The sequence below is a fragment of the Idiotropiscis lumnitzeri genome, chromosome 4, assembly GCF_059441095.1.
Source record: "Idiotropiscis lumnitzeri isolate Australia: NSW breed Sydney's pygmy pipehorse chromosome 4, RoL_Ilum_1.0, whole genome shotgun sequence".
In the NCBI taxonomy this organism is placed as follows: Eukaryota; Metazoa; Chordata; class Actinopteri; order Syngnathiformes; family Syngnathidae; genus Idiotropiscis; species Idiotropiscis lumnitzeri.
The window spans coordinates 3,411,417-3,436,947 of NC_142394.1; the positions used below are offsets into that span (position 1 = coordinate 3,411,417).

General features: G+C 40.4%; 2 protein-coding genes and 1 long non-coding RNA gene across 6 annotated transcripts in view; 2 read left to right on the plus strand and 1 right to left on the minus strand.

Annotated features, from left to right (window-relative positions):
- sh3tc2 (SH3 domain and tetratricopeptide repeats 2) overlaps positions 1-24,099 on the minus strand; it is a 29,772-nt gene extending 5,673 nt beyond the window's left edge. For 2 of the 4 annotated variants that reach the window (XM_088294123.1, XM_088294122.1), the window contains exons 1-15: positions 14,351-14,979; positions 14,139-14,280; positions 13,442-13,540; positions 9,259-9,390; positions 6,340-6,467; positions 6,102-6,207; positions 5,835-5,978; positions 4,880-5,075; positions 4,707-4,780; positions 3,902-4,097; positions 3,534-3,670; positions 3,380-3,430; positions 2,095-2,399; positions 1,644-1,838; positions 75-935 (exon numbers count right to left, since the gene is read on the minus strand). In XM_088294123.1, the coding sequence (XP_088150249.1) occupies positions 75-935; positions 1,644-1,838; positions 2,095-2,399; positions 3,380-3,430; positions 3,534-3,670; positions 3,902-4,097; positions 4,707-4,780; positions 4,880-5,075; positions 5,835-5,978; positions 6,102-6,207; positions 6,340-6,467; positions 9,259-9,390; positions 13,442-13,540; positions 14,139-14,280; positions 14,351-14,482 (2,898 nt within the window). In that variant the 5' untranslated portion in view covers positions 14,483-14,979. Of the gene's footprint in view, positions 1-74; positions 936-1,643; positions 1,839-2,094; positions 2,400-3,379; positions 3,431-3,533; positions 3,671-3,901; positions 4,098-4,706; positions 4,781-4,879; positions 5,076-5,834; positions 5,979-6,101; positions 6,208-6,339; positions 6,468-9,258; positions 9,391-13,441; positions 13,541-14,138; positions 14,281-14,350; positions 14,980-17,856; positions 17,942-18,168; positions 18,469-23,952 lie in introns of those variants that run through there. The other 2 variants (XM_088294124.1, XM_088294125.1) reach the window with 2 other exon arrangements.
- On the plus strand, positions 191-4,824 carry LOC148337849 (uncharacterized). The gene is made up of 2 exons (XR_015842896.1): positions 191-491; positions 3,904-4,824. It is a non-coding gene; the product is annotated as an uncharacterized LOC148337849 (long non-coding RNA).
- A 355-nt stretch (positions 24,100-24,454) lies between the features above and the next one.
- Positions 24,455-25,531, plus strand: part of ablim3 (actin binding LIM protein family, member 3) — a 56,464-nt gene continuing 55,387 nt past the window's right edge. The window contains exon 1 of the mRNA XM_088293786.1: positions 24,455-24,645. The gene's annotated coding sequence lies outside the window, so the exon portion shown is untranslated. The remainder of the gene's footprint in view (positions 24,646-25,531) is intronic.

A 25,531-nucleotide genomic window follows, 5' to 3' on the forward strand; every position in this document is an offset into this window, starting at 1 on the left:
GAAAGCAGAACTTACAGTACTTCTCAAGGAACAACGCAACGGAGCAACAGAAATGAATATCGATGTTTATGTACCTGAAGTGATACAAGCAGCGGTTGGAGGACACCCTGAGCCTTCTCAGCCTGGCCTGTTAAAACCAGCAACCAGCCAAGCAGCACAGAGGCCTCAAAGCCTTCCTCCTCATTGATGAAATCTTCTGTCTCCACTGCTCGTTGGGCACAGCACACGGCCTTATCAAGGGCACCATATTGCTGGTATACTGAGGCCAAGCCCAGACATAGGTCTCTCTGCGTCTGTAAGTCCCCCTCTTTCTCAGCTATAGCCAGCGTCTGCAAGAGGTAAACTACAATCTGGGCAGGGAGCAGTGAGGTACCCTCCTTCCAAAATGGGTTCAGGCGGGCAGAGTTCCTAATAAACCTCTCAATCCTCTGGAAGGCATCTCGGAGTGAGTGGTCTTGTCTTGAGTCAAGGCTCAGGGAAGCCAGCACCAGGTAAGGCATGTATTTACGATGATAGAGCAAGCTCAAAAGCCAGTTGAGGTCCACGGGTGCTATAGGATGCCCGTCGTTAGCTGAGAGAGTTGAGGAGAGGAACTGTAGGCGCTCAACAAAGGGAAGGGCATCATCCGGTTTCCTTAGAAGCAGGAAGAGGCTGGAAATAAGGTAGCACACACGGGCCTCCAAATATTTATCCCCAGTTACCATTGATCTCCTCAGAAGCAGTTTCAGCAGCTCAATTTCATCTGAGGATGTGTAGGTATGTTGGGGAAGACAAAGAAGCATGGCGCTGGCCTTTTCCAGGGTGAGGGGCAGCTTGTCTGTCATCCGCTGCTTCAGGTAGAGGGCGGTAAGGTTGGTGAGGAGAGCCATCAACAGCGGTGTGTCATTGAAACTGTCCACATGAACACTCAGAGCTTCCTCGTAGTACACGCGAGCCTAAAGTTAAAAGGGAGAATTTTTAGTCAGGAATAATCCAGATATAGATTCAAATGTTTTTTAACGCTGGAAATGTGCCTATTAAAGCAATATTTGCTTAATAAAAAAAGTCAATTAAAAGTAGAATAATTAGCCATATACATAAAAAGATGTTAGAATTGAGTTTTTTTTTTTATTTCAATCCTTCATCTTACCAAATCAGTGTTTCTCCAGTATTTTGGTTACGAGGGAACATTGTGCAGTATATATAATAAAATACAACCATGTGAATAACCAATTCGGTTATATATTGACAAGCAAATAGTAATGATTTAATTGACATTTGCATTATCAATGTAGTTTTTTACTCCATGTTAAAATGAGAAGGTCAAACATTTTTTTATGGACAGCAATGCTTGCATCAAAATTGTGTTGCATACATCACAATCGCAATCAACATTTTGTATGATAAAAGGCAGGTCTATGTCACAACATACCACACTAACAAACTAATTCTAATTAATACCCATCTGACTGTGTTACTTACAACTGAGCAATATCAGTTCATTTTGATACAACTCCTGGATTGGATCTTATTAGGTTTTGAACTTGGACCTTCTTACATATGTATGAGTAGATTCTAATGTGTGGGCGACAGTATGTACTACAATCAACATAATCATTTAAAAACAAAAGAGGATTATATATTCATCACGTGAGATAAATGACCTGTGATAGCTTGAGCTTCCTGGCACAGAGTCTTCCCAAGAGGAAGCATGCTCGCCGATGTGCCCAGTGCATGCTCATCCTCTTCGCACTCTCCCTTACACTCTCAAGCTGACCTGAGAGTTCACTCTCGCCTTTCCCATTGAAGGTCACCCACAGGAAGGAACACTGGAGGTCATACAGGGGCAGGAGGTCTTCCTAAGGAAAAAGAAAAAACAAACATCAAAAGAGTGTCCTGGCAGCTGTTGAATTTAAGTATAAAATTATTTATTGGAACTATATCAATTACTATTCGCATTATTTGGTGTTGCAACGAATCACAAGTAATTTGTTGGCAAATTTTAACTGGTCCACACACATAGTTTATAAGCCAGATGTTCATTGCCATGAACTGGACTCTAACAAATACCAACTTGGGGAACAAATTAAGTGACTGGATTGCAACTTTGCTGACCTGGAAGTGGTCATGGTTTAGCAGAATCAATGTTGGATCACTAACTTCCGACTCGTCCCCCTCCCAAATGTTTTCCTCCAAGAAGAGTGGTACGTCCTCCTGGAATTCACTGAGTTCTCGGAATGTGTCATCTAAAGTGAAGGACAGGCGTTCGCCTTCCTGTGCCAGAGGATTGTGGGACTGATAGAGTGACACGCGAGGTGACGAGTGTGATAGAGAGGGGCGGGGGGAGGAGTGGTACGGAGGCGTTCCCCCGCTTCTCTCCGACATGACACTCTGACGAGTGCTTGCAGGAATCTTGTGATCTGAGAAGAAGGAAGATTATTGTTGTAAGAACACAAAAGAAGGGATAGAACATGCCACACAGCCAGTCCACCCACTTTATCTGCATATTATCCTGTTCAGTTTTACAACAGGGGTTGGAATGCATATCAAGCCATGGAAGTCTACATTATCAATGCCAGCCACATGTACAGTAAGTGTGTGTCAACTCCATACCAAGGCAAAAGGGGTCCTTTAAGTGCAAACCATATTAAACAAAATTATTAGTTGAATTATAAATTATAGTCACATGAATAGATCAAAACACATTATTCTCATTATGTTCACCAGTCAATAATGCTAAATTCAGTCTTAATTGTAATGTATCTTTGCACGCAAGCATTATATAAAGCAGTAATTCCACCACAGCATGGCTACAATAACTAGCCATCCTTCCATCCATTTTGTTTACCGCTTATGCATCCCCATCTATCCTAGCTGACTTTGGGTGAGAGGTGAGGTACACCTTGGACTCGTTGCCAGAGCATAGATGGAGAAACAGAAAAACAACAATTCACGTCGCAAGATAATTTTGTCTTTCTGGAATGTGGTAAGTATCTGGAGTATCCAGAGAAAAGCTAGGCAAGCACGGGAGGAAAATGCAAAACACCTCACAAGAAAGCTGGAGGTGTGCTAACCACTTGCAACGCCTTGTGTCGATGGCAGCGCCCAAAAAAATTAATAAATAAGAAGGTGACGACAAACAGAATAGCTTTCCAAAGTAGGAAAACATGATATCCATTTTATTCCTTGATGCGCAACCTGAAAATAATCCAGCAATTATGTTGAGTCAACTCGATTCTTTTTGAGTTTTACTAAATAGGCAAATTACTTTTTTCCGGTATGAAAGTTATTAAAACTTTTGTAAAAAACATTATATGTCAATTAGAGTGTGTAACACAAGTGCATCATTGGATTTAAGTAAATGTATTCAACTGTTAAACAGAAGTATGTAACTGTTTACCACGTTTGGGCCGATTCCTGATGTACATGAAGTCAGACTCATCCAGCCTGTCTGGAAACACACATGGACATTTGGTGCAAGCTTTCCTGCTCATAGAATCTATTTTGTGACTACTTTACGAGCCAACATTTATGATGACTCTTTAGGGTGTTACCTAGCCTGTACACAGAGCTGATGTCAGATGAGAAGAGCCTTTCCATTAGGTTGCTATCAGCCGGCTCGGAGTTCAACAGGCTCGTCTGAGCCAGCGTGGTTCGTTCCTCTTCAGTCAGAAAGACCAAATGTCTTTCTCTGTACAGGAAAAACAAAGGCAGCATTCTCATTAGAGTCGTGGCCCTGGCGTTCTCATGCTTTCTACCATGTCTACAGTGCAGTTACGCTGCAAACATTAATGCAGGAGAAAACATGATTAAACTAATGTGGTTGTATTTAGGATAAAGTGCTTTACAATGCAAACGACGGACATCAGCATCTGACCAGCAGTTTCAAGCAATACTGTGCAATGTGATTCAATCTCCTTACAGGGAAACGGTGTCCAAAGGCTTGACGTGGGCCTTGTTGACAAAGCCAGAGCGACCAGTGGAGGAGTGTTTTCCTATGAAGATGCCAAGACCTCGCACAAGGAGACCTTGAATCTCTACAACGTCCCCTTGATTTAGGTGGAGCTCATCTTCAACCAACGGACTGTAGTCCACCACTGCTATACACGAACCTGTCACTGGCATGTTTGACATAGAGATAAAAGACAAAAAAAAAAAAAAAAACGATTTGGTAAAAATGGGAGTTAGTGTATCATTAGCTTTTTTCCCCCTCAAACTTTAAGAACCTTTATCCATCCATTATCTGAGCCGCTTCTCCTCACGAGGGTTGTTTGCAAGCTGGAGCCTATCCCAGCTGTCTTTGGACAGTAGGCGAGGTATAACCGGAATTGGTTGCCAGCCAATCGCAGGGCACACATAGACGAACAATCACATGTACTCTCAATCACACCTAGGGACAATTAGAGTGTTCAATTAAAATACCATGCATGTCTTTGGAATGTGGGAGGAAACCGCATTACCCGGAGGAAACATGCAAACTCCACAAAGGAGGGCCGGAATCGAATCCTGCACCCCTGTACTGTGAGGCCATCATGCTAACCAGTTGCCCACTGTGCCTTTATGTTCTCGGAATTTCTAATACCAGGATCTCACGTAACGGGAAAGCAGTGACTTTTTTTGTTTAAATTGCATAGAAATTCAAACAGCCTAATGGATATTGGCTCATTATAATGCAATGGTGTTCCATAAATTAGCATTTTTCTGTGTGCATGTGTGTGTGTTTCTACCAAGTGGATGTTCAAACGGTTCCTTCTCTGTCGGCGAGCACCCTGCATAGCCGGGGTAATTCCTCAGGAACCACCTGACCAATGAGGACAATGCATTAATAAAGACATGCCAAGTAAAGCTTAAGTATTTTGTCTTGCTTTAAAAACAAGCTAAATAAAAATCAAATTCTCACTGGTAGAAAGGGTAGGGAAGTGGCTGAGTGGCAGTGACTGGCACTAGACCATGCTGTCCAGTGGAGAGCAATGTACCCTCCCACATGTCCTCCTGTCCTGTGTCCTTCACCATGAGAAGATCATTCTTTTTGAAAGACAGCTGATCTTCATCATCCTCATCATGCCTTGAGCAAAGTGCCTTAGCAAAGAAAGATCCTGTAACAATGAGCATTTATTAATGCACACTTGAAGACAAAGTGTTTCTATTCTGTTTTGTACCCTCAGTCCCTTAGAAATGGATGATCAGTGTTTAAAAGCAACTAAATTAAGTTATAGTAAATCTCGTCACAGGTTTTGGCAACACTGCAGTCTTACTTTAACAAAGTAAATGTTTTTTCCCTTCTTAAATGTTAACTGCATTAGTCTGCAGTACAACAGGTAGGACAGTAATTACTTTGCTCTAAAACCAAACATTCACAATACTTATCAAGCAAAGTGCGTACAAAGCGGCCCGCTTCGGGAAAATATAAAAGCCAGGTCAATCGAAATATGACTGCTCAGCATTCCAAAGGATTGATTTTGATGGCAATAATTTCGGGACATGAGAAGATTTTACTATTGAAGCAATAGGTTCTGCTACAGTAAATATTTTTTTTGCAAAGATTTGCTTGGCAGGGAAATAACTTTGGTTTTATAATATTAATTAGGGTCAGACAACTCCAGTGCAGAAATATGACAGCAATCAAATTTAACAGCTGTTATTAGTATGGTAATGGAAAAAAAACTCAATTTAATGCTATTTTTTTACAAGCAGTGTAATAAGTGTATTTTAGTTCCCATTCGTTAGTTATATGTCAATCAAATAAATACAATTGAAGTAATGACAATTACTAGCAGTTGTATAGCAACTTTCAAATACCGAAGCTCACGCAACAATAACAAAACATATGTAGATACAGTGTGCGTATCTCATACCTTCCTGGAGTAGAAGCTCTAGGTAGAGGGTCGCCAGATGATCCTCGTCTACTTTTACATTAATCTCCAAGTCGCTGAGCAGTTTTGGCTCCAGCCAGAAGGACTGATCACACAGGAAGTTCTCTAAGCACCGTGCCACGTAACCTGCCATTCAGTCAATACAAATAAGCGGTCAAGCATAACAGGCACAATGGCAACACAAATCAATGAACAGCAATATTGGTGAAAGTAACAATAATATACAAATCACCCTGAAAGAGAACCTACCTAATGCTAGATACGTTGAAAACTTCCATAGTTCCTCTACAGTTTTAAACGTGAGAACAAAGCTGTCCTTCTCTGCATGGACAGACACCAGACGTGCAGACAAGTCCTGCAATAACAAACCCGAACAGAACATTTGATATAATATACCACAAAATAAGGTTACTCACTGTGATATTCATAATGCAAATATTCACAGCCATCATTTCTGCATCTATTGACGTCTAACATTTTCATTTACCTTAAAAAGTTGGATCACGTCTTTGCTGTTGCTCTCCACTACTCGCAGTCGGGTGCGCAGGGCCTCCTGGAGAGCCCGGTCAGGGTCCTCACTGGAGCGTCGGCGTCCAGTGAAAAGGAGTGTAACTTCTAGACGGGATAAATAATATCAAATGAGAGTTGAGAAAGAAAACTCAAAGCTAAAACGCTTTTCTCTCAATTGTTTTCATAAAGCATACTAAAACTAAAAAGGGAATGATTTTACTGTCTGCTAGCAAGCGGAAAAGTTCATTAAAGATGTTCTATGCCAGCTCATATTACAACGAGATGCTTTGTGAGAACCACCATATCCCCTTGAGGACTAACAAAGCTATTAGCTTGCTGACTGGACTCTCTGTGTGGCCATTTAAATCCATTTAAAAAGCAGAAACTGCAGAGCGTGATGGACCCGAGATTCTGAGTAGGTAAATGTGTCCTGTCAGTATGCATGACTAAAATCCTTCAATGGTAAGAATAGAGTACAGGTCTGTCAAGCAACTATGGTATAAACCAGGAATCCACTCTGTCAAAGTAAGCTGGCATTTTCTTTCAAAGCAACAACAAACGTGAACTTAAATAATTAATTCCATCAATTAAAATACATAGTGGAATAAAGTAAAATGTGGCCTCTGTGAAGAATCTAAAACAAACATATCATGGGGGGGTGTATAAAATTTTTCTTTGTACAAATATAAACCCAAAAAAATAAGAGAACTTTTTTTTTTTTTTTAGCTTTACACTTGCCTACACGCATGTGTGCCATCGTATAATACAGTTAACCCAATCAATGGATGAATAATAAGAATAAACTCAGTACACTGCAGGGTTATTATAGTTTTGGATTCTCATTTCAGTTAAATTTTTATTTTGTTTTGACTTTTTATTTCTAATTCAGTTAGTTTTAATTTGTTTTATTACAATACATTTGTTAGTTTTTATTTGTTTTAGTGTTTGGGTAAATGTTTGGTTTTACTTTTTTGGAACGCGATGCATTCGTCAGGTGCGAATTTTTTGCTAATTAAAAACTTCAAAGAATATACAATTGGAAAAGGTTATTAACTTACTAACAATAATGCGGAATAACAATACACTACAACAGCTAGAGTTGTAACAAAGCGCTTTCCATAGGGTGTAATATAAATTATTAACAAATCAACTCAATAGTCTATAAGAAGAGTGATTTATAGGAAGTGCAGTTCATTGAAGCTGCTTATAAAGTCAAAAAGCAGATGAGACACACAACATATTGCAAATGTTGCTAAACTTATTGGTTATAGTCTACGCACCCCTTTTCTAAAGCTATGTTTTGTGACATTGAAAATTTAATCATTTCAAAAGTTACCCCACTATTATCATCCATAATCGGTACAACTGGGCTGCCAGGATGGCCGAGTGGTCTAAGGCGCCGCGTTCAGGAACCAGTCTCCCCAGGAGGCCTGGGTTCGAATCTCGAATTTCCCCATTGTGGGACTAATAAAGGGAATATTATTATTATTATTATTATTATTATTAACTCAATTGAAAAAGATGAACACTTTTCATGTAAGATTAAACAGATTAATGACTGTGTGTGCAGTGTGCACGCAATCTTATAATTGGGTATATAGCCTGGTTTAGAATTGGGTTCAGTCTTAGCAAAAGAAAATCAGGCCCAAAGCATGACGCTGCCGCAACCATGCTTCTGGTATGGTGTTCTTTAGTGACGAGCAGTGTTGTGTTTGTGACCGACATGCTTTTTACGAAATATGGCCAAAATTTTCAGCCATGGATTCATCAGCCCATAACACATTTCCCATGTGTTAGGGAAATTTTATTGTAGTTGTTAATGGGGGAAATTATTTATCACCGTCGAATTTTTTTAATTATAAATGCTAAATGGTCTTTCACTTGTATAGCACATTTTCACGTATTAAGGCCCTCCAAAAAAATAACAATTGAAGGTGTGTGCAGACTAGTTAAATCACTTCATATAGTCGATAAATTTAAGAACTTGCATATTGAAATTCAGCATGAGCGAGAGGGAGATGGCGGAATGCCGCACATGGCGATGCTTTCGCTTATGCCCGAGAAGCAATCACAACCAAAATCATCCCAAATGAGGCTCTGCCATTTCCTCTCAACTTTTGCTATTATGCTGTTGTTTTATTTTTGTTTTCTACCCATGAGACCTCATTGTCAACGCATCTCATCACTTAGGGCGCCAAGCTGTCATACAGATGTAAAATTGTCGTAAATCCGGCAACGCCATGTTTCACATTTCAAATTATCACAAAAAGCTTACAAAGACGAAAACGAAGGATATTTTCTCAAACAATTATCATTCGTTTTAGTTTTTAAGCAGACAATGTCATTTTAGTTAGCCGTTATTCCCAAAACACTCCTTTTGATTGTATTTTGTCAACGAAAATGTGTTTTTAAATTTATTCTTCGTTATTTGGTTTGTTTTCGCCTACTATAATAACCGTGGTACATTGACAAATAATACAGGCGCATTTAGTAGACTTGTGTCAATATATCAGCGCACACACATCGGAGCAAAACTCAGGCTCCAGTACACATACTAGGGCTGAATGATTAATTACATTTGCAATATGATAAACTGTGATTTTCTCATCACTAAGGCCATCGGTCATTACTGGATTGAAATTGCAGCGTAGCGGAAGATGAGGTGGGGAGAGGAAGCGTTCAAAGATGGCAAGGCTAAGGCTGCTGTGCTAGATTTCTGTCTCATGAAACATTTTGGAGAGCATCTGTGCTTGAAGCGGGGCTTGCTCCCATACGACTACACTGAGAAACCTGAGCGTGTCTGATCACCGAAAGGGCCGTCACACTTAAGCGGCCACACATAGGTAGACACCAATTGAACACTCTTGGTATAAAGTGCAGGATCAGAAGAGAATACCTGAGGAGCATTTCTCGCCCAATGTCACCCGACTTCCTTTAAGAAAGGCCTCTTTCTTCTTCCAATAGTTGTCTGGCTCCGGCTCCCCTTCACCTGACTCCACCATGGGGCCATCCTCATCCTCACCGACACCTGTTGCAAGACCAAATTTTAACATGACACCACATAAGAAAGGATCAAAGTCTGAAATTCACTTTATAGCCAAATAAACAGCGACCCTGAATCTTAACTTTTTGAGTTGACCAAAACGTTAACAAAAATTTGGTGCTTACATGTTCCAACAAGGAAGGACATCTGTTCTAGACTGTACCCTAATTTATAAAAAAAAAAATCTGGTTCATAAATTTGGTGTGGAAGAATTTAAGAGTCCTGACCTGAACGACATCAAACAACTTTGGGATGAATTTAAACCGTGAAGCAATCCCGAAGCGTTATAGGCACATTACACTTTCAAAATGGCCAGCAACTCCTTAACTCATTCACAACCATGGGCTCCCCATATTGCCAGTTGTTGTGGCGCACTTTGGCTGGTTCTGTGACAATACAAGCAGCGAACCTACCAAAAGAAAAAGTACACTCGCTTCTTTGCCCAGAAAGAGTTAGTTTGTAGCTTTTTCCCTTCTTTAGTCATCAACAGTAAAACGTGGGTGAGAGTAACCACAATCACCAGTTTTTGACCAAAGGACAGCAAAAACAAGCTTTTTGTGAAAAGAAATACAATCGTATATATTTTAAAACCTTTGTTTTTGTGACACCTCAAACTCGTGCTCACCAATATGGAAAAAAAAAATCTCTGCATTTTATATCATGATAACAAGATCCAACCACCCAACCATTATCAAATCCGCTCATCCTCATACACCATAATATATTTTCAGTTATTCTATAAAGAAAAAAAATACAACACACTGGTGATGGGGAAATGAAGGTTCAAATTTGCTTCATAAACCAGTTTTGGAATTTTGACTCCTCAAGTTGGCACTTTTAGTTTCAATGAAGGGATTTAAAAAAATGGAAAGTCAGTGTGCTTCCAGTCCAATTTTGAACAGAGGTGTCAAAAAAACAAACAATGATCCATGAAACAAATTGGAAGCTTGATTTCCCCATCACTACAACACACTATGACTGCTTACCTTCTCTCACTTTATTTTGGAGAGACATTAAACAGATCTATCTTAAATTAGAAATGAATTCAGTTGTCTTACTGCTGCTGGATAATCCAACGTAAACAAAAACAAAGTAGCCACATATTTTTGCACAAATATAATCAAAATAAAAAGGCATAAACAATTATTTCCCAGACAGAAATTGATCAAATAAAAAGAATGATGCGATCTACTCTAATGTACATTTATTGTGCTGATCTCAAAAGTCAACAGCACAACACAGGACTGTATTGTGAAAACAAATCACAATGTACATTAATATACTGTATGCATCCATTTTCTGAAACGCTTAACATACTTCAAATCTTCTAGGCCACTCCTTGTGGTTGAAGTATGGGAGGCCGGGCCATTTCCTATGTAACAGTGTGTTTGGCATTTTTTTTATTCATTTATTTATTTTTGTATTGCCATTATGCTGATTGAGGTTGCATACACTCCGCTTTAACGCAGTTCCAGCTGTCGAGTGTACTTCGTCACAGAAAGCACTTCTTTTGTGCGTTCACGAGCAATAACATTGTTAGCTTTGCAAGTAGCATGGCTTTCCCCCCTTTCCTTCTGATAATTCCTCATCGTAATCCCTTCATGAGATAGACACTTCTTAAGAACTTTTGATTAATTGCGGTCATGGAGGTGAGTTGATGTATGCCATGATTCCCGAATTAGGAGCGAACTGCAAGCAGGTTTAGCAGGCAGCAGTTGAAGCTTGTTACTAAACTTGTTATCACTATAGCTTGCTTCTGCGTCATCAACGCATCAACATGCTGACTAGAGGTGACATAAGTAACCAAACGAATGTTTTCGGACGGTCACCGTCATTGAATTAAAGGAAAAACTGAAAAATCTGTGATTCTCAGATTGGTTATTCTTTGTGTTTTACTGAGGCTCAAAATACAAAATGCTTTGCTCATGTAGTTTGAAGGCGTATCCAGCATGCCTTGCTTCATTTTTAATAGAAATTAATAATTACAGGTTTGTTGTTGTTAGTTGATTCTTTGGCAAAGTTGTGTTATTTACAATCAGTAAACTTTTCTGACAAACTTCTGCTGCAAAAGACAAATGACAAAGCATTTCCATCATTGTCACAATACATATCACCCAGCTCTACCTCAAATTATGAACCAACAAAAACACGTGTGAGAAAGGGCGTTTGAAGGCAAATAGTAATTTTGTTACAGATAAATGACAAAAAAAAAAAAAAAAGGGGAACCGTGAGCGACATTGACTCACCACATGGCTAGAGTTTAACGCTAAAAACTGCTCATTCCGCACATATACATGCACTAAGTGCAAGGTGCTTAAATTTGTCAGAATTCCAGCATGTTGGCATCTCGCTTCCTCAAAATCGTGATAACCGCAAATTATAACTAGGGTTGGGCATTGCTTGAATTTAGACGATTCCGGTCATTCCTAAGAAAGAGGGAGCTAATCATAGATATTCTTGGGATGAAATCATTTGAACTACTGTTCTTTGCTTTGCAGTGTATATTGTAATTGAAACATCAGCCAGGCAATTGCATATGTCCTGTTTAAGTTCCAGTTAAACTTGTTCCGATCGTTAGAGGCAGGAGGTGTTTTATAATAAATGAAGGGTAACCTCCTTTGATATTTAATTACGTGATAAAATAAAAGCAGACTGCCTTTAATGCTTCGAAGTTCAGCGAGTTTCAGCCCCACTTGGCAACCAGCCGAGGTGGCTCAGCTGACCCCATGAAGGCCGACCACTACCACTGTGAGGTCCTGTGGCGCGTGGCGCAGCACAGCTGGGGAGATACACCGGAAAGACCCGAAGCACGTCCAGAGTCATAACCGCCAGTTCCCGGCAGGAGGGAAAAGGAACGGACTGTGGAGACAGGCTCGGCAGACGCGCAATTATGACAATTAACTTTTTTCACGCCCACAACCCCGATGCGCCATGGCTCTAGTGAAGGGAGTGGCTGCGGGTTCCACAGACACATTTTCTATTGGTCCTTCTTCATTTGTGTTTCTTCCGCTAGCTTGGACATTTTAAAATCTGAACTGAATTTTACTTCCGGTTCCACTAAATTCTCAGTCATCGATGCCCTACAGCCTACACTAATCATAAAGTCACAAGCAGAACTTGACAGCCTAATCATCTTCTACTCAAAAACCTGTGCTTATCTCAAATTCATTGGGATGCAATTCCACCATCAGGGATATGTTAATTATTACAGCAGTGTATAAAAAAGAATTTCAGACAAGCTGGTTGAGACCCTATTCCACGTCTTAAAAGTCATATTTGACGAATTTGTTTGTGGCAGTAAACGAGTGAAGATTACAGTTGTTAAATGAATTTTTCAGTTCTTGTGACTCCAAGTTGTTCCAATACTTTTGACTATCTACAATATTCAGTATGTACTTTACATTTTGTGATCGTAGTGCAGCCTTCTGAACCCTACACTGCATTTAAGATGTTTGTCTGCTAAATAAAATAAAGGCGTGCAATGAATGTTATCTCGTGGTCGGTCAAGAGTGGTATTCAAAGTGTTTAATTGCATCATAAAGGTTATCCTGATGTCATGCATGAGGCCTCATCATATCCCACAGGATTTACCATTGCATTAGCTTGCATTAACTCAAAGTAGGTTTTGCTTTGAACTTTTTGCCATGTGCTCAGTACAGTATAGAACCTACACCAAATGATCGCCCTCAATATGAATGTGACACACCTCCAGTATGGTTGCAGTAATCTCCCTCCGCATGTTCATCACGTCAAGAGTTATGAATGAGTACAAATGAACTTTTCTACACTGGCAAGGTAGCGAAGAAGGCTAAAAAGGAGCAATGTTTGACTCACCTACGCATCCATCATGAATCAAAGGGTGAGTAGTTATTTGTTTTCCATCATTGTCAGTCAGAGAGATGCTTATTACAGTGGGTCCTAATGAGCTCAAAGAGGCTTCCCAGGCTTTGCAGTCTAGATTGTTGCGTTGTTTGTTGCTTAGAAGATTGATATACGAGTTTGATTAAGATGCAATCTGCTGCAGTACAGACGCTACCTTCAGTCATGATGTAATTTCCTGAAAAGTGTTCGTGGGTCCCCCCGAGTGTATATTGTGGCTCCCTCCACAAGGCATCCAGCTCAGCAGGAGATATGTCTATGAAGAAGAACAAAATACATCAGTGCTTTTCATACAAAGAGTGACTTCTCCACAGGAGGGGATGGGACAGATAATATGAACACAAAATGTTAGTAAGGGGGCTTTGGGTTTGGCTTGGGGGGATATGAAAGCATCGAGAGCACACTCTGGGTGACGACAGCGGACCCTCCAGACGCACACAGCCAACTTGCACCACACTCCTGAGAGTGCGCTCGTTTTCAGACATACAATGAACAAATTACAGTAACGGCCGCAGTTTCCTTCTTTTTCAACATGCTGTGTCAGTGCTAAGGTATCCTGCAAAGCTTTCACAAAGAGACAATAGAGTACACAACTTGGTCACACAATGCAACATGACATGATGTTGGAGAGGACAAGAGCCCATTCTCTTCCATCCTACGACACAAAACACAGCACTGACAGAACCACTCGGCTCGCACTTGCAGGCTCACATGCTTGTACAAGACAAAAACACACCATGCCCTCTAATGTTACCTTCTTGGCTTAATGTGTTACCCATGTTGCACATAGGACTATACTCCACTACTAGTCATGACGGGGGAGGGGGAGGGGGGTCAAGTGGGTTGGGACCAACCTGTGAAGGAGGAAAGGCAAATTTTGATGAGGGGTCCACAGCAGGAGGAGTTGAGCAGCGGTCTGCAGCAACAAGACGCCATCTGGCCCAAGAAGCGGCAGCTCCCAGGGATCAATGCCATCCCATCAGTTCCCTCCTGCCTCTGTAACAACAATTCACTCTCTTCCTCTCTGCTGGACAGGCCCGCTTCCCCTTCCTATTTCTGCACTCACATTCTTATCCTGCTTAGTCTTTCTCTCCCGTCCTCTGGCAGCGTTGAATGCCCCTTCTTTACAAGCTGCATCTCTTCTTCCGTCTGTAGTCTGGCTCCACTCCGCAGTCCTACCGTCTCTTTCAGTGTCCATCCACCTCCACCCACCAGCCTCTCTCTCTCTCCCCTGCCCAGCCAGTGTGTGAGTGCACAAAGCACTCTCTCCAATTCATGAGTGTGTGCAGGGGACGGCGGGGGGCAGACCTCACACAGATTTCCCCCTATCGTGTGCGTGTGTGTATGTATGTATGTGGAGGGGGGGCGGGCTGTTAACAGTTAAAATATGCTCAGAATGTGTGTCACAATAGCCAATGTATGTGTCTTTTGTGTGACTTGCTGGGATAATTGCTGATCTGCAAAGTAAAGCAATGCTATGAAATGGCAGGCAGCAAGGTCACAGAAAAGGAGGGCGAGAGCAGCCTGGTGGTGCAGATAAAGTATTAGTTTATCTCCACCCCAAATTTGTCTGCTCTCTGATGAGTAAGAAATGTGTGATATCACCACACAAGGGCATAGTCATCCTGCACCCAGAAATGAAGAGGGTGCATCATTGTTTGGGGCTCAGGATATAGAGCTGCTGATTGTAATAAACTTCTTTATCAGTTAAATAATTAGCCGTAATGTTGTTCTATGAGGTCCAAGCAAATGGTCCCACCATGGCCCATATTGAAGAGTATTTCCTCATTTGGATATCATAAAGTCATAACTTACTTTGTTCATGTTTTACAAGTGTATTATGGAAATCGTCAGGAAGCAAAGACAAATGTTCCGCAACAGTAGAATGGAGACTACCCAAGTTCCTCATTGGCTTATTGTATAATTTTATAATTTATTGCATCGAGTGTGTCACAGCAGACAAAAGCGCTATGGGGAGGCACTCTCTGGCCACCACCACATTTAGATTTTGATACCTGTAACATTTCCGCCACTTTCACATGTATGTAGTATTCTTGAAACGCTGCTTGAAACGCTGCTACAATTGATTATGAGTAAGCACATAATTAAAGAATAAACTTACAATTCATTTGGATGCAAACTTTAAAAGAATCTGTATTCATCAAACTCATTTGAGTCCGACAGTCATTTCTTTCATACATTAGAAAATACTTATTTCTGCTTTTATTATGAGAGTGTTGGGCAAGATTCTGTACAAGTCTGCATTTCATTTCACGAAACCCTGACTGAGGATGCCATGCCAAACAATGACTTCTCAGTTACGCAGGGTGTTTGCAGGAATGCGAATGATGTGTGTGCACGCGTATGGCCACTCCTCAATGTGGTGTTGTGAACCCTGCCCACACCATTGTCACAGTAAATATAGTTCATTACAAATATTGTGAAATGCTTTGACATAGGAATACTGAGATGGTTGTTTAATAGATTAAAGAAAACTGTCAAGACATTATAAACGAAAACATTTTTTTATTTTATTTTAGTCTACGGTGTACCCGCACGCCTCTGCACTCCTGCTCACCCGTGATCTAATAAGTATAACCAAATGGATTTCTGTTCACTTTAAAAAAAAAAAAAATCAGATAACCTTTTTTCAGGGTTCAAATCGCTTTCGGCAAATCTTTGTGTGGGGTTTGGTCCCCACGGTCTTAAAGGGGTTTTCTCCAGGAACGAAAATATCAATTTTAGGTTTAATGAAGACTTTAAATTGCCCACAGGTGCGAATTTGAGTGTTCATGGGCATTTGTCTAATCTTGTGCCCTGTAACTAACTGGGTACAATTCTAGGGTGTAACTGACTTCTCATCCAAAAAGGCTCCAGTTACCCACAACCCTAATGATAAAGAGTGGCATAGAAAATGGATGGATGGCTTAATATAACACCGGTTCAAAAATGTTCCCATCAGGCTACACAGCATTTTTTAAGACTCATGATTCATGCTTCCTTCTAATCAAATTTGCTAACATCACTTCTGTGAGTGCCCATTTACGGCCTGGGAAGTATTACTTGATGCACACAAAGACTAATGTTGGTGCCCTTCAATCAAAGATAAAACAACTCAACAGTGGTCAATAAAATAACTTGAAAATATTTTTTTACCAAAACAGTCTGATAAGCCACAAAGCTTGTGGTAGAATTCCCCTAGAGACAAAATTGATTTTTGGCAAGTCACTTTTGTTCCATATCGACAAATGCAATATGTAGCATTCAGTATAAAGAAAAGGAAACTGTGCCTACTATGAAATGACAAAGAGGCACATTTATGTTCCAGAGCTGCTTTACTAAATCTGGCACAGGATGTTTTGACTATATGCACAGTACAATGAAATCTCAAGACTGTGAAGGTATTCTGGCACAAAATGTGCTGCCCAGGATCCACAACACAGGTAAAAACACACAAGAACAGCTAACATTCATTGGACTGTTCTAACGTGGGCTTAAACTGAACCCGGCATTCAATTATTTTAAACATCTGCGGACATGTGCGGTCTGTCTGTGGCCATTCGTCAAAGCGTCAAAGTTTACTCCTGCGAAGTTGGCCAACATAGCCATCGACGGGTTCACAAGTCACATTGAGAGTTACAGATATTGTGTAATGACAGTGATTACCTCCAAATATTGCACCAGTAAATATAATCAGGGCGGTACACCATCATCATCACTTTCATTAGGGTTTTTGAAAAGGAGGATTAGGTTGGACCACAAATTCCAGTTATTTTGGTGACTGTTGTGAGTTTTCCTCCTGGAATGCTGATGACACTTGACTATAATTCTTGTTTGCCTGGCCTTGTAGATGTTCTTGTTTTTACTCTATTTTCTAACCATTATTTAGGCTACATGAAATATGTGGACGCTCATGACTGAATTTGTGATTCTTATGTATAAAATCTGTAAACAGTTTTGAGCTGCCCGAATATATTGTGACGTTGGATGTTAAATTGCTTGTTCTCAGAGTGCAACCGATTCTGTCTAATCTAATAAAATCTCTGCTCCAGTGACAGGGTCACATGCTCGGTCATTTCAACAAACCAAAGGCTAGATAGGAGACAAAAGTTGTTTCCAGGACAAAAACTTTGCCACAAAAGCCAAATAACGATAATGCCAAAATTGTAATGTGACTTGTCGTCGTGATGTAGCACAATATCCTCTTAAGAGAACGACTGTGGAATGAGCTGCAGTTTCCTGACAGCTGGAAGATCAAACCAAATCCTCTCACAAATGGCAACGCACTCTGAACTATGTCAATAAAGTCTCATGTCACTGAAAACAAGATAAGTCAAAGATATAGATGTGTTCTTAGAATTCTGTATCATGAATGAGTTAACTTACCCTTCACACATTGAAGCCAGAAGTGCAATCGGGGCACTCCGTAAGCAACGTTCAATCTAATAAGAAACATATGCTATATCTGGATGTGAATTAATGATCCTTGCAAAGTTGAGAGAGCTGTTTTTTTTTTATCTTGATTTTTAGATTTGGTAATATGAGACAAAGGGTATATAATTTTAGACTTACCCCCTGTTAGCTCACTTGCATGCCTGTGGGTCGAGGACAGAGTTGCCTGCAGGGAGATTCCCACTGTTGCAGAGTGCCATTTGTACTACAAACAAACAAATTGGGTTGAATTGTTGCTTCTTTGCTGTCCAGGTTATACAGTACTTGACATGACACTGTTCATTGTAGAAAGACACAAGTAGAAGAAGTGTATATTTCCTGCATGACATTTACATTTGGGAGTTCATGGTTAGTACAAGGTTCAGATTTGATAACAGGCACTTTTTTGACATAGAGCAAGACTTTAATGTTGAAAGCGAAAGAGGGGGTTACCTATTTTTTGTTCCACTCTTCAAGAAATCTCTCATTTGCTGACACGTGTGTTTCGCTGGCTGTCTGCGTTTCGCCATGCATTTCCCGATAGCCGCTGTCGCTGCTTTACGTTGTCTCAAACGCGCAGGAAAGAACGAAAGTAAGAGAAAGTAGGAATTGTTCGTTCACTTGAGCGTCTGATTGTATTTGCCTTTAAACGCCACAGAGGCTGTCCCACACCGCATGACAGCGGACTTTAACTCCTCCTACCCTCACGTCTCGAGCACTTCCCCACCATAAAGTCTTCTTCTCCACGGACGTAAACTGTCACTTAAAACCCACTTTACAATGCCATTGCTCATTTGACTGCGGTTATTATAAAAACCATTAGTGCATAACTACGAGAACAAGGCATGTCGTATTTCCTCATTCTGAAACACCAGTCACACCCGTTTGTAGGGAAGAGGTTGGTGGATTAAAAACAAGAAAAGAAAAAAAATGGATGCGTCCAAGCAGGTTTGTTGATTTTTTGTCAGCATACCCGAGGGAATCTTCGCCTGCATTATAAATCTGTAGCCCGCTCAAACTCGAGGCCCGGGGGCCAGATCTGGCCCGTGACCTCTTTTATGTGGTCCGCAAACTTCCTGTTTATAACACTTTTTCTTCACTTTTAACAATATTGCGATATGAGATATTGCCTTTATTTGTTATCAATCCTCCCCTTTTAAAATAATTTGAAGAATTGTTGAACAAACAATTACTGGCTTCTGATTTAAAAACTGCCTTTCCATCCATTTGCAGTGTGTAAGTGATTACGTAAGGTGATCATCATATCATTTATATGGGTTCACAGTCATAACAGCCCACTAAGGGAAACCATAACTAGGATGTGGCCCATCCACAAAAATGAGTTTGACTGATGTAGGCCTTAACCTGACCCGGTCCTTCATTTCAGACTGTACATAGTGTCTACTAATGTAATAATGCATTCAAATCTAATACAGGCATTGGTCTAACATCATCCTCCAATTAGCCATAGTTCTATCACTAATGTGGTGCCCATGGGTCTCTAGTGTTTATCCTCATTTGGGTCATGCGTGAGCTTGTCTCTGTCCCAGTTCACTTTGAGCAAGAGCTGAGTTACCTCCTGGACTGCTCCCCCACGAATCACAGATAACAGATAGGCAAATAACAACAGAACTCAAAAGTGCTTCTCAAACTCAGATACACCACAACTGCTCACAAGGACACACACACACATGTAGGCCTACAGTACACATGACAAAAGATAATAAGAGCAATGGCCTAAGGACCTGGGGCTTTAATGAACCCTAAAATGCATGAGAGAGGAGTGCTTTTTGTTTTTTGGTAACCAAAGAAAACCCTAGCAATCACGGGGAGAACACATGAACACCACAAAGGAAGACAGAGATTCAAACCCCCAACCACAGTCCTGTGAGGTAGATGTGCTAACCACTATTTCACGATGCTACTTGTGCCTTTATATATGTATTTATCCCCTAACTTTATCCCAAGCATACTACAAATTGCAAAGTGTGACTTCTATTCTCAATCAATTCTCAATCAATACGAGGAGGGATTATTTTGTGTTTTTGTCTGCATAATAAAATGTTAATTCCGGAACTGATTTTATTTTCCAAGTCCCAAGTACACAATGATCCCTGAACAGATCAGCCCTGCACTGCACATGTGATCATGCGATTGGCTATGCACCACTGCAGGACACAGGGCATTTATTTAGCTGTCTTTGCAAATGTGTGTTTTTGTGTGGGTGGAGGACAAAGGACAATGATTGTAAGGATTATTGTAAAGAATTTAGCAGACTGCTGATCCGTAATACCGATAAGGGAGACACAGAGGTTGATTGACAAACAAAAAAATAGAACACTGCCTGGAAAAACACTGCACGAAATAGTAGGCAGTGACATTGTGGAAAAAAAACATTGTCCCAAAATCAAATTCATACATGATATGGACGAAAGTATACAAAATGTCTAATAACAACAAAAGGTGAGAATGGAAGACAATATTTACGTGGTTTCTTCTCTGTTTCAATGGGAATATTTGTCCATAATCAAAAAGAACATCAACCAACAATCAAACAACAATCTCTCTCCAGTTTTCTTTAATACTATCTCTGACTTCTCCGTCCTCTGTCCATGAACTGGGTGCCCTTCCGTCATTGTCGCTCTATCATTATTCATAAAAATAATCTTCCTCCATCCCCGTCCGTCCTCGTCTTTTTAAAGCGCTTCCATCATTACATTTCATCAGTCGGTCTCCCATCCTTGCCCCCCCAAAAATGCATGAAAAGTGCATGATGACGCCGTGGGAGAGAGGCCAACGGCAGAGGTTTCATAATTGATTATATAAAGCTCATTAGCCGGCTAATTTCCTATTCACATCCACTTACCGGCTGGGAGTATCTTGTAAGTGGATTGAATTGTAGTGTATTGGCGCGTTACACACGCAAGACATGCTCGGCGTGTTTCTGTCCGTCGTCAGGGAAATTGGCGTCCTGTGGCACGGTCAATGGTAATACATGTGTTGAACCACTAGAGGGCAGACTATGCCTGTGAGTTCCATGTTACTGCAAGGAACACACATGAAAAAGGAAAAAAAAAAAGACTTTGCAGTGTTGTTGCAGGCAGTTAATAAAGATGGCTTCATGGTTACACAGATAGGAAAGAGTGGTCTTTGTTTTAAAAAGAATTCAACACAACACATCCATGTTTACGGGACAGTTGCAGGGACAGACAAAAACCCACTTCCGTCCTTGACAGATCGACCGTTCCGTCCCTGGGGCAGAATGCCCATCGAAGATGAATAATCTCACAAAGTTGAAAACTTGGAAGCACAGAATTTTAAAAATGACTACATAAAATGTAACAATAACTTAATATATTTAACATTTATGTAATTCCATCTATCCATTTTTCAAACCCCTTATTCCCCTCATTCTTTTTGTAAAGATTTGGTAACAATGGACATTTCCCACTAATATCGCAACAGGTAATGTCTGCCTGGACCAAAAATCTGCTAGTGTTAATTCAACACCGAGGGTGTTAATTTGAACACTGACAAAGCGTCTATATGCATTCATAATACCCAGTGTTAAAGTAACATTTGTAGAAGTGTGAAACAGCCAAACGCATGTGACAACAACAAAATGTAGCAGGACAGTGCAGTAATAATGACACTATTAGTATTGAATTTTTAGATTAACACTATTGAGTGTTCATGCCAACACAATACAGTGCGGGCGGAAATACCCCATGCATCACTACTTTAAATAAAACCCATTAAAATATTAATTTTCTATTCAAATTATTTTTAATTAAATACAGTTCAGACAGTTCATACGAAACAGTAGTTGAGCACAATGTCTATTCTTTCATAATTTTTGTGTGAAAACTGCACATCATGATGCCAATAAAAAAATTAGGTCAGACACACCAATAAAAGTGAATAAATCCTTTGCAATTCTAAATGCATTTAGTTAGTCATGAAAAGCAGAGGTAATAACATTTGTGGTCAAAAGAAGTGCCTTGTCATCGTAACAATTTTCCTGAAAGTAGACAATTCATTTTCAGTGCCCACACATGCAAACATATTCTGGCATTTACTTCCATAGTTTTCAACACAAGGGGTAGTGGCAACAAAACCCCAACACCTGGTCTGAAATGTGTAGCATCTATCTATGCATGAATGTTGCCTTTATTTTGACATTTCGACAAACGTTTCGTTATAGATATTTATTCATCATCTAATGGCTTTTCAGATGTTAAATAGTCTTGCAGAGTCTTTGGTCCACTTTCAAAATTGTATGAGAGCAAAACAGACAGGAAGAATAAAGACACAAAACAATTAACGTTACATATTCATGTATATTCCCAGTAGGCCTGTACGGCCAAATGAGAAAAACCTTGAGGTTCGAGAAACTCAATATTCACATAACTAGTTGGACATCATCTCATTTATATATTACATTGGGGGAAACAGCCATAGTGTTTGTGAAGCAGCTGACAAGTGATGCTCATTAGACTCAATGGAGCCAACTGGGTGTGGGTGGAGTAGAAGCTCTTACGACTTTTCACATACACCGGATTCAATATAAACCATAATTCCAGCTGAGTGAAAAGAATAGTCACAGAAATACGTTTGAATAAACCTGCAGCATGTCACTCTAGCTGGCTACGCCCTGCTTGAACCAAAACATAGTAAATGTCAATATTAATTAACCCAATTGGACGTATAGCCCAGGTGAACATGTGGCATCACAGAAAATGCAACTATGATTGGCCAAGTGGCCCCTGTAAAGGACATCTGTACTGTAAAGTACTACAAAGATGTCAACATGATATGGAATATTAATTATTGACCAATTAATGCTATTTGTTTTAAACAATGAGGTGGAAACCAAGTTATGGGGCAAAACATTATTTTTTTCATCAAACACCTTTGTGAGAGTTTATTTTGTTTTTGTTTTGTTGGACTACTTAGGGAACTTTGGTTCCGTCTTGCAAGCAAGGCGGAAAATGATGCTGAAGAAAATGTTTTTGACTCTAAGCCAGGGGTGGGCAAACTTTTTGATTGGCGGGCCACAATGAGTTCTAAAATATGACAGAGGGGCCGGACCAGGAGCAGATAGATGGAGTGTTTTGGTAACCTCACCTCATCGGAGAAAAAACATACATTTAATTTTAAATGAATGTGAACTTAAGCATTACAACAATATATATGTCTTTGAAAAAACACGGTATTTAGAAAATAAAACCTTAACAAGGTTTATTCATTTAATTTTTTTCAAGTTCAGCGGGCCAGATTAAAATGTTTAACGGGCCACATGTAGCCCCCACGCCGTAGTTTGCCCACGCCTGCTCTAACCAGTGAATTTCAGTGGTTTCAATTTCAATTCAGGGTCAAATCCAGGAGACAACCCATTTAACAAAGTGTCGGTATGACAGCCAAGTCGACACAGGCAATTATAATACGGTGGTGGTGTTAATGCAACATGGACATTCTGTTTTCAACACTGTCCCCAAACCTTTAACTCTGGCCCATTTGGAGTGGACTATCTTGCTGTTTTACCCTGACCTGCCCTGTTGCCCTCATAGCACGGGAAGGCTAGCTTCCTGTTTTTCTCCAGTCAGTATGTAGGATATATGGAGAGCACATAACTGACACGGGCAGAGTTGGGACCAGAAGGGATTGACCCACTCGACAACTGACACTTCTAGCACTTGACTGTTATACAAATTATGGGTACGTTATGATCTAAAAAGTAACCTCTCAGTGGGATTGATTGATTTTTTGGCATGTTGCGATCATATTTTGTCATGTTTCTAGAAAATAAATTTTGCATCCCAACTAAATGAGGATGGTATCTTCCCAGTTTATTTTATTTTTTTTATCATTTTGGAGTTTCATCTCAGTATGGTAATCACGTGTCTGTGGGTCAGTCAGCAGTTTTTAGGAACTTGCATGTTCTGTGTGGTCCTGTCAAGCGGCCTCCAAGTTCCCAATGTAACAGTACTTTTTTTTTGGTTAATTTTTGGGATCATTTCAAGGCCTTGGTGCATCAGTGAAAGATACAAATGACCAACTACTGCTGAGAATATGGCTATTTGTAACACCAAAACAATCTAATCATGTTTATGCTCATTTTTAAATGGAACTCTTTACAGCCAACACATGCCGGAGGGAATCAAACAACCAATAGGCCACAGAGACAAACAGCAAGCATGTATGACAATGCAGGAGAGCCAGGCGCCACTCACATACCGTTGACCCATTGTCCAGCTTCCTTTGCGCTTGACAAGCAGGGCTTCCTCTGAACAGTGGTTGGATCATTGAAGAAATACAACATGCATATGCACACACACACACGCACGCGCGCACACACAAACTAACCAACACGTCCCAGTACTATCTCCAACCTCCTCATTATCTTAATATAAGAAGAAAACCAATTGTCCCATCTGATTTTGATCCTAAAGTAAGGTACACCCTGGACTGGTCGCTAGCCAGCGAGTCCGACCATTCAATTTTACATTCACACCAATTTTACATTCACGCATTCACTAATTTTAACATGCCTGCTGTAGGAGCCGTACGTACAGTGTTGGGTGGTTTTCTTTTGTTGCGATGCATGCTCGTGTGTTGTGCACGAACCCAGCGTGCACACACTCCACTTTTATGGTGATTGTTGATGTCACAGGGGGGGGAGTGGTCTTCTCTTATTAGTAGTTGCACTCACCTGTGGGTAGTTGTTGTTTGGTTTGGATCGTGTGGTGGGGTGAGCAAGGGGAAGAAACATTTTGCTGATCGTACAATTCAGCGTAAACTAACATCAACTGCGAGCGCAACGTGTCCTGAACTTGAGCATAGAACAACCGTGGAACATCGGCCAACTCTTTTTGCGGAGAAAGAGAGAGAGAAAGCTGATCTGCCAAAGAGAGCGACAATGAATGACAAGTAAGTGCCTGTCATTTGCTTCCGCGATGGATGCGCCTCTATAGACCGTCAAGCCAGTTGGGATGCGCGTCATCAATGTTTCCACCCCCCTTGTTTTAGCCTGCCGTGGCGTAATTTAAATTGGACGCCACAACACCTGCTTTTGGAATGTGGGATGAAGACAGAATACGAAAGGGGAAAAAAAACTGTGAGGCAGACACTATACAAAGCGTGCTAAACATTTATTTGACACAAGATTAGCACAGTATGAATATATAAAGATTGATTTTGTTTCTTCTTTATAATGATGAAATTCACTCCCATGTCGTGCGAACAAAGTTCATACGATCTGGCAGCTATAGAAAAAAGAAAGTACACAGACCAGTCAAGGTAATTACTGAAACAATCATAAACTGTGAAGCATGCCTCACAATTAACCTCGCCCTTTGCATTAACTCTTCAGTAAATAATCCAATTAACGACAGTAATTTGCTTACAGGGATTTTCCAGAAGAGGGCGGTGTAATAGCAGTTTTTGTCCACCCCATTTTAACACAAGACGTTTAAGTGTTTTTTGTTCACTTTGTAACACATTTAGCCACGCTTCAAATTAAGCCAAGCTATAAAAAAATCTACCTCATTATACAGAAAATTAACATTATTATTATTTTTTCAAGAACAGCGTAGATTCACCGGCGGCTTCTAAAGTCAGGGGTGACGTCGTCATTAGCCGAGGACAGGATCAGTGCGTCAAGTAATGAGTGACATTAGCACAGGGAAACTTTCACAATAAAACACACCAATAGATTGGTACCTGGTTCAATAAGAACCCGTCACTGTTGTAGAATCGATAATAGAATCATAATAAAAGAAAAAAATGAAATACACCAGCATGCAATTGCCACATG